This window comes from Photinus pyralis, unplaced genomic scaffold (genome assembly GCF_008802855.1).
Source record: "Photinus pyralis isolate 1611_PpyrPB1 unplaced genomic scaffold, Ppyr1.3 Ppyr1.4_LG4, whole genome shotgun sequence".
In the NCBI taxonomy this organism is placed as follows: Eukaryota; Metazoa; Arthropoda; class Insecta; order Coleoptera; family Lampyridae; genus Photinus; species Photinus pyralis.
The window spans coordinates 19679755-19689605 of record NW_022170511.1 but is presented as its reverse complement, the minus strand read 5'-3'; the positions used below and the strand labels follow the sequence as shown (position 1 = coordinate 19689605).

General features: G+C 35.4%; 1 protein-coding gene and 1 pseudogene across 1 annotated transcript; one reads left to right on the top strand and one right to left on the bottom strand.

Moving 5' to 3' along the window:
- The first annotated feature begins 2497 nt into the window (after positions 1–2497).
- Positions 2498–4678, top strand: LOC116169923 (transcriptional repressor CTCF-like). The gene is made up of 2 exons (XM_031486131.1): positions 2498–2557; positions 2751–4678. The coding sequence occupies exon 2, from the start codon at positions 2804–2806 to the stop codon at positions 3986–3988; it is 1185 nt and encodes a 394-aa protein (XP_031341991.1). The 5' UTR covers positions 2498–2557; positions 2751–2803; the 3' UTR covers positions 3989–4678.
- A 3602-nt stretch (positions 4679–8280) lies between these two features.
- Positions 8281–9599, bottom strand: LOC116168825 (annotated as a pseudogene).
- Between the last annotated feature and the right edge of the window lie 252 nt (positions 9600–9851).

Sequence of the window (9851 nt, the reverse complement as noted above, 5' to 3'; positions counted from 1 at the left end):
GTTTATATACAGTGTGATTGATATTGATAAAAAATGAGTTGCTGCGTCACCTTTGGAATCTTTGTTTACATGCATGGGAAATCGTACTTAACTTGAACTTACAAAGGCGACTCGACAGCAACTCATTTTTGATCGCCCGTTATTTCTTTTATTATTGGAGACAGGAAAAAAGTGTAAAAAAACAAAAATACTTTCAAATTCTGATAAATTAAAAAAAACAAGTGATATAAAAACAAAAGAGCATCAGCAGCTTGTTGACTGATAGCTTTCAGATCTATCAACAGTTTCAATAGACGCGATCACGTGGTCATGTTTATTTTAACCTAAAAACACACCTCTGATTGATTTTGTTTGCGATTTATTTCATAAGATAGTTTGGACATCATTTACGTCTGTAATTAATATTTCCAACATTCCCATGATTTAGTACTTGACCAGCCAAAATGTACAAAATTTATAGGTTATGTTTAAGCTCCATCCGCTACATACCGTTCGTTTATTGTACAGTTAAATAATTTGCCCCAGTGATCACATGACCTTTTGCACCGTAATCCTATAAAGGTTGATTCTCAATATACATAACGTTTCCATACCATATCCTTTCCATAACCATTCCGTAAATTATTATACCTATGAAATTGACCTTTAAGTGATATGTGTGTAAGACATTCAGCCGCGCGCTATAAATACACATTCTCCTTTCCGTTCACATATGGAAGGCGAATGTGTACTAGCGCGCGACTGAATGTCTTACGCATATATCACTTAAAGATCAATTTCCTAGGTATAATAATGTACGGAATGGTTATGGAAAGGATATGGTATGGAAACGTTATGTATAGTGAGAATCAGCCTTAAAACGGATAATCGAACGCACCTGAGATGGAGTGTTTGGAGTAAAAGCCGCTTTACATTAGGCAATTTTCGTGCATGCAAGAGCAATGCAAGTTAGAGATACGTTACTGCGCATGTTCATACGCAATTCAGGTGCAAGAAAAATAAATAGAGAAAGTTCTATTTCACTTGCAAGTTTGTCGCAAGCTCTAGTAACTTTTCTAGTAATTTTGTCAATACCACAATTTATTTGGTTTCGCGTGTGTTATTTTGTGTGTTTTTTTTAATAGCAAGCGCCACCACATAACAAGCTGTAGCCAGCTTAATTTCCTTTTGTTTGCTCATACCTAATGGTCAATTTTATTAAGTTTCAAGAATAACCTTCTGTGTAAACAAACTGAAAAGTTTCAATTTTTGAAAAATATGTTGTCAGCACTGCAACACTTTTCTGAACTTGCACAAAAGTTGCAACATAATTGCATAAATGTAAAATCGTAATAAGCAATGCAAGGCAATTTTAGATTGCATAGCACAAGCCTTGCATTGCACTAAAATTGCCTAATGTAAAGCGGCTTTGGAGTTAACTCCTAAAAAAACTATACGGAGTTAACACTTTTTCTGGTGCACCAATAAACGAACGCTTGAGAAGTTGTCACGACATTTTTGACAAAATCATGAACACAAAAAACCAAATGAAATCCTTTTTTTTCTACTGAACGAAATGCTTCCTTATAATTAACAATAGTATTACAAAAAAAAACTCAAAACTAAATGTTAGTATTATGTACAAAAATAATTAAAATCAAGGCAGTATGAAAAAGAAATTTTGGAAGCATTCGAGGTAAGTACGTAATGGATTTTCAAAAATTTGATGTGCATAGGTAAAGTTCAACAGATAGCTGGACAGCGCTTGTTTTGTGAAGGTAAGTATGATAATGATTGGACGTATCTCTGACCTTTTGTCTTTACAGCTCCAATCTCTCAACATGTGAAATTCCTCTGGCTATACAGGATGTACATCCGGATTGGAGGGATGCTAATAGATGGCAATAATGTAGGCTCCTGACTGGGAGATAATAGTTCTGACTTCTGACCGTTACTTTCGATATTTTTTTATATCGAAATAAGAAAATCGGGAAATAGCTAAAATAGAACTTTCAATAGAAACTTTATTGCTTACATTTGTTTACTTACGGTTTATGTTCAACCCTATTTCGTCTTGTGGAAAAATTTCCACTAGTGACAATATTTAAATTATAAAAAAACTGGTACGCTTGCTCAGAAGTCAGACTAATACTTAATTAAATGAAACAATTGATCCGTCAATTGACGACAAATAATTTAAATTATATCGCATACGCAATACGACTGCAATCGCTGAATAACGACAAAAATATGTTTTAAATTGTTGTAAATTTCCCAAATAAAATAATGTTTATAACAAATAACAAGAATAAACCTAGTAATGCCATCTATATTGTATGTGTCCATTTTTGTAAGGGAAAACTGTACAGTAATCCGTTACAAAGTTTCACCCTGTATATACAACTTACGGCGATACATACATTTTTTGCCTGGTTGACTTTTGTTTCCGTGTTCTGTGGTGTGAACTGTGAAGTTAGCGACTTAACGGAGAACCTCAGGGTCATTGAATTTTATACAATGCTCTGGTTAAGTACACTACGGTACAAATATTCATGCTACGTATTTACAATTGCTTATGGTAGGTGTAAATGACTTTCACCACCCTAATCTGTGCCCTAAGGCCCTAACTCTTAGACCCCTAACTGATGTTCAACATAAATATAACAAATCGCACAAAAGTGTAGGATGATATATATAACCCCAAAGACGCTGTGTGGGGAAACGTCTTCTGTTGAATAGCAATCTTGAATGTATGCCAGTTACATTTCCAGGCCACCGATCCACGTTGTATGGTATTTTTGGTTACTTCCAGAAGGACCTGTTCATGGTTGTAACCACTTCTTGTGTGATAATGTCGGCAATTGTAAAAGTTGAAATTAAACAAGAAGATGAAATAATTGCATGTGTGGATGACAAAGTTTTACTTGGCAACGATGTGACCATAACAATCAAGCATGAAGTAAATGAAAGTATGATTAATGCGGGATATTCTAATGCTATATGCAATTGGAAAGATGAAAATAAGGTCCCGCAGAAAAATGAATTAGTAGTTGAACATTCTGAAGATGTATCATATGGTGAGCGACCGCAAATTGTTTCAAATTTTAATTGTTCCGAGTGTGATTTTGCAAGTAAGTATAAATCCAGTTTGCGAACACATTTACGAAGACACAAGACTACCAAGGAGTTGAAATGTTCTCATTGTGATTATGTAACCAATATCAAATTCATTTTTAAAAATCATCTGTTAAGACACAAGACTGCCAAGGATTTAAAATGTGCCCAGTGTGATTATGCAACCCATAACAAATTCAGTTTTAAAAATCATCTGTTAAGACACAAGACTGTCATGGATTTCAAATGTGCGCAGTGTGATTATGCAACCAATTACAAATCCCGGTTGCAATTACATCTGTTAAGACACAAAACCGTCAAGGATTTTAAATGTATACAGTGTGATTTTGCAACCAATAACAAATTCCATTTTAAAAGACATCTGCTAACACATAAGACTGTCAAGGATTTGAAATGTTTTCATTGTGATTATGCAACCAATAACAACTGCAATTTTAAAAAGCATCTGTTAAGACACAAAACTGCCAAGGATTTCAAATGCTCTCATTGTGATTATGCAACCAACCTCAAATTCAGTTTAAAAAATCATCTGCTGAGACACACGACTGCCAAGGACATCAAATGTGCACAGTGTGATTATGCGACCCATAACAAATACATTTTAAAAAGGCATCTGTTGAGACATAAGACAGCCACGGATTACAAATGTGCACAATGTGATTATGCAACCAATTTCAAATACCATCTTAAATTGCATCTGTTACGACACAAAACTATCAAGGATTTAAAATGTGCACAGTGTGATTATGCAACCCATAATAAATTCAATTTTAAAAATCATTTGGTAAAACACATGATTGTGAATGATTTAAAATGTGCACAGTGTGATTTTGCAACCAATAACAAATTCAGTTTTAAAAATCATCTGTTATGACACAAACCTGTCATGGATTTTAAGTGTGCACAGTGTGATTATGAAACCAATAACAAATCGAATCTTCAAATACATCTGTTAAGACATAAGACTGCCAAGGATTTAAAATGTACACAGTGTGATTATGCAACCAATAATAAATCACACTTTAAGGGCCATCTTTTAACACACAAAGCTGCCAAGGATATCAAATGTGCACAGTGTGATTATGCTACTCATAACAAATTCTGTTTTAAAAAACATCTGTTACGACACAAGACCAAGGATTTTAAATGTGCACAGTGTGATTATGCAACGCATAACAAATCCCATCTTAAAATACATTTGTTAAAACACAAGACTGTCAAGGATTTTAAATGTGCACAGTGTGATTATGCAACCAATCACAAATACCATTTACAAGTACATCTGTTAACCCACAAGACTGCCAAGGATTTGGAATGTGCATACTGTGATTATGCAACAAATATCAAATCCAATTTTAAGAAACATCTGTTAACACACAAGGTCCCCAAGGATTTTAAATGTCGGCAGCCCAACCAACATTAAAACTCATTTTAGGATATGTGGTGAAGGATAATGTTGTCATTGTGTTTATGTAACCAATAATAAAACATACTGAATGTGTCCAGACACAAGATTTCTAAGGAAATACAAGGATTTCCTTCTCTAAGGGAAATACATCATCTATATTGCATTCTTATTCTAAGCTACACCTTTTCTTGCATTTAGAATCTTGCAGGTTTATTTCCCAATATGTGCAGAATAATTGTAGTAAGCTATTTAGATTATAATACATAGCAATTATGAATAAGGTGGGTATGTTTATTAATTGATACATATATTTTGTATAAAACCATTAATTCAAAAAGTATAGATAATACCTACACGTGTACAGTTTATTATTAAATGCCGTAACTGGTTCCAGACGGATTACTTTTACAACGGCAATAGGTAGTAGTTGATTGCATTAATACTTTGTAGAACAGTAGGAATACCTATATTTCTTTTGATTTAGATACATGACTTTGGTAGTCCTTTTTATATTTACTCCAAGAAAATGCTTTAAATCTCCCATATCTTAGATTTTCTTTTATGACTTCAATTATAACAGCATCATTTCCATTTAAAATTAAATCTATCATTCCAGATTAAAGGTGTTTGTTTAAGACAATAAAATGCCTTATTGGGGTGGTGGCTTGCGTAACGCATCATAGGGATTTCAATGTAAAATTCATAACATGCGATTATTGGCTCTCCAAATTATTTTAGAGCAAAAATGTATAAAGGTTTTTTGTAGAAAAAAATTTTTTACGTCAATCAACCTCGTTACTTTTCAATTTTTTGCATAATAAAGACGAAAAATTGGAAAAATAGAACCCCCATCTTTTTCAATAATCTGCGATGCCATGGAATTTTATAACACCCTGTATAGACATCTTCGATTATGCTAGTTTTACATCCATTTGTTTGAGCTCATAATTCTTGTAATTTGCAACTGCTAATAAAATTATTATTGTGATTGACCTCGCTACACTATGAATATGTTTCTGTGAAATTGTAATGTATAATGGGATAAGCATAAATATAACACCGGGATACGTTAGGTACCTACACCTTTGACTTTCTACCGTTCTTATTACAAGCATTGTGGTGGTAGAGGTAAGACTCGCACTACAAACACTCATAACTTTGTGCGTAAGAAAAGACGAGAACATATAAATAACATATTAGGCACACAACCAGGTTATGTCAGGGAAACCTTCTTCGGGTCAAAAACCCTGACAGAGACCACACAAATAATACACAAGTAAATTAACAAAAAAAGCATTTGTTTTTAAAACAAAAATTAAAGATGCTCCAGTAATAAAACCAGTCATGTTTCGGGCATGTAAAACCACATACCTATCTTAAATAGTTATAAAATGATATACGAGTATTGTTCTATCAATACGAGTGTTACCTGCGTCCCCTTGGGTTTCATTTTTAGTACGCTTTTTGCACTCGTCTTGCCACATTTTCAAATACCCGCGTTTCATCCAAAAAGACACATTGACGTTGACGTCTCAGATTTCATATTTTTTACATACCTAAAAAATTGCCTTTTGGTAGTGCAATATTGGGTAACTCCATTAAACCTTTTTAGGGATTATCTTTTTGAGAGCGAAAACCAATATTCGCAACAACCTTTCTTAAGGAACTTTTGGACCCATTAAATACTTTCAAAATGGATTGAAGCGTAAGATGTTGTTCTAAAATACAAACGTAAATTGCTTATAACAAAGATATCTTTGCTTACCTGCACCTACACAAATATTAATTTAATATAATATAATCTTTACAGAGTTGGCATAAACAACTATCTACATTCAACCATTCAACGTGTGTTTTAACTTACTGTGTTGGATCATGTCGTAGATGGAGGTCCGAATCACTGCTTTTGTGAAACCATCAACATCGCTAACAGGTTTCTTATAATGCATTGTTCTAGACTCTAGAGGTTTGCCCGATTTAGAAATTTGTGAACTAGAAGTAATCACTGTTCGCAGGTTAGGTAACTTTTAATGCCTTCGCAACTCTCTGTGAAATGAAACGTGTTACAATACTAATTTTTATATGATTATAAGGTCACCAGTCACCACTTCAAAGTAACGAATAAAATTAGAAATAAGTTGTTTATTTTTTCTTGGTAAACCCGATGGCATTTTTGGGTTATACAATTTTTGGCGCATACTTTCGCAGCGAGATTTACGGAAGTTATGCTTCTGTGGCGACATGATTTAAATAGCAACCGCTGAGAAGGGACCATGGCAACAGAAAACAGAGAACAGTTTCGAGAGAATAATTTTTGATAGATAAACGCGTTTTCTTGTTATTGTTATCTTGTTCGGTTGATATTTTTAAAACGTATAGGTACCCATATTGGTGACCATGACGTGATCAGCCATTCATTTCAAGTTAATACGCGTCAGTGTCTTCTCGCGTCCGCGAAATTGTTTTAACGAGCGATTTTGAATTTTGAATGTAGGGTGTGAAAACGCGCTTAAAAAATCGCATAATGTAATATCTCGGGTTCAGACTTTTGTGGCAGAGCAGAGCTATTCGAATTACTAAGAAAGTACTTTTGTCTGTTATTATCTCCGGTCAGCAGTTTAAAGTCGTGAACACCGACGAATTAAATATCACGTTACTCAAAGACAAGACTACATCCACCATCATCCGTACCGCATGTTTGAATTTGAACCTAAAAATGTGCGCGAAATCATCGCTGATCTTAAAAATAGTATCATTCGTGAAAGTAATTCTGCATTTGCAAGTCCAGTAATTTAGACTAAGAAAAAAAGTAGTAGCCATCGCCTTTCTCTGTTTTCTCAATAAAATCATTTTTAGAGATCGCTACCCGCTTCCTTGAATAGATGACCAGTTGATTCGATTGGGTAGAAATATCTATTTCACCTCGCTTGATATGGCCTCGGGATTTCACCAAAAACCGACTTGGTAACACCGGATATGGCCACTATGAATACTTGAGAATGCCGTTCGGTTTGATCAACGCCCCCGCTGTCTTCCACAGGGGTATTAATAAAGCCCTAGTAAACTTAAATATGACGTGACTATATCGTCTACAAGTACGATATGGTTATAGCATCTATTCTATGGTATCGTATCGTATGGGTGGGCACTCACCATGTACAGACGTTTTTAGGTATTCCATAACGGTAGCTGAAGGAATGTTTAGATTAAAATTAGTTCTGGATGCGTTGCTTGAAGCAGGCTTTTTTAAATCAAAACTTAGTAAATACCGTTTTCTCGTGAAAAGAATTACTTATCTAGAACGAGTAATCTCAGCTAATGGTTTTCAACCTGATCCTAATAAGACTAAACCAGTTAAATAAAGTACATCGCGATACATGCAGCATGTGTGGCGCAGTTCAGTTGAAGCTGGACTGCGGTACTAAGGGTCCCTGGTTCGAATCCGAGTTCCGGCATAGATATTTGTAAATGTATAGTGAGTTGGGTTGGTAGAGCAGACTTGGCTGTAACCTCGCCCGCTCAAAAATAAAGGCAAAGATAAATAAATAAGTCTAAAACTTTAATTTATATTGATGCAGATTCTAGGTGACAAAGCTATAAGTTACAGAATACCAAAAATCAAGGGCAGGATCAAGAAGTGGATACGTCTTCAAGGCGAGAAATATGGCTGTCCATCGTAGAAGGATACGGATAGGAACTTCCTCTGTAGCCAAATGTGTATAAGCAAACACTACCATTAATCAATGTGTCTGTCTATATAGTGTAGGATCGTATATTTTTAAATACTCGTAATTTAAATATCAGTTGGTAAAATACATAAAAATACCGAATGGTACCTTTTAAATTAAGGGTACCCATACACTTTGTCCTTAAACCATACCTGCTATTGAATGTCCTCTAGCACGCGTAGTCTCAAAAAACATAAAATCGATTAAAAACAAAGCTCCTATCAAAGTGGCTTTAATCCGAACATCGAAATCAATAGGAAAAGTCACTCCGAAGTTATCGGCGTCAGTAAAACCTTCCTTTATAAGCCCCGACCATTGCTTATAAATCTTCCCCACTTTCGTTTGACCATCTGCCGAATACACGTTAAAAACCACGTCTTGACAGCAGCAACTTGCAGTGCAAAACGGCCCATCGATACGCAAAACAACGTCTCCGTTTGCGTTTTTGATCACAAAACTGGGAAATAATATGGACCATTTCTGTTCAACCGTACCAATAATCGTCCCCGGCGGCGAAGATACCTCCATCTCTTGTAAACAGCATGGGAACCAACAAGAAGTACAAGCCAAAGGACGATGGAAATGCATTACTTCGTTTCGGTAAGTATCCAATATATTCATTTCGAACGGTCTAATTGGACCACAGCAATTTCTTGTTAAACAATCGGAATCTTCTAATGCGTAATAGACTTTCTGGCCGAGACTGTTTTTAATGGCGTACTTGTTTTGAGTTTCGAACCCGACGAGAGCTTCAAGTAGTTCGACCTTCTGACTCACAATTAGTTGATCAATCATAGTCAAATATTCCAAACCCGGGGGACAATCGCGTAATGGTACTGAAGACCATTGGGGTCCGACTGCGCTAACTCCTTGAGGTTGATGTATAATTAGTGAGTGCCCAATATTCGATTGGGGTGGTGGATAAAATCCAGCGGGTGCGTTTTGTTGTCCTGCGGTGGATGGCGGTTGCATATATGGGTGGGGCACGTTGTAATTTTGATCATACGTATAAGCAGGGTTGGATGTCGCCATATCTGTAAGAGAATAAACAGTTATTATGAAACAATAGGTAGGTATTTACGCACCTGCTGTACAAATTCAACATTCAACTATGTGGACTTTTCATTGACTACCTATCTGCTGTGAAAATATAATACATAGCTATATCAATTACATTTAGATTAGATATCGGTAATTTTCAGAACAGATAAAATACCTGGATGATTCCTACACGAAATTTGTTACCGCTGCACATACCTCTCATCAACCTTACTAGTTACCATGAAAGATAAATGAGATCTCCTACTCTCATCATAAGCTTACTGCTTACCATGTAAGATCACCGACTAAAGTAATAATAATCGGAGGCTTACTGCCACTTAGGCAACCAACCATACACTATCTAAAATGGTAACGTTGAAGTGTAAGTTGGGGGAATGTGCCGCAAGGTGTCGCACATTCTCGTCTTTACTTCGGGGTTTCTTCATCACTGCCTTGCTACAGCAGGTATAATTACAAGAATTGGTAAATCTTTGTTTAATTTTGCGTACCTATTGGTTTTCCCAATTGTTGTAATATACTTACTACTCCCTTTACATCAA

What these genes read in the sequence shown, in the direction of transcription:
- LOC116169923 (XM_031486131.1), top strand. Translation starts at nt 2,804, where the DNA reads ATGGTTGTAACCACTTCTTGTGTGATAATGTCGGCAATTGTAAAAGTT.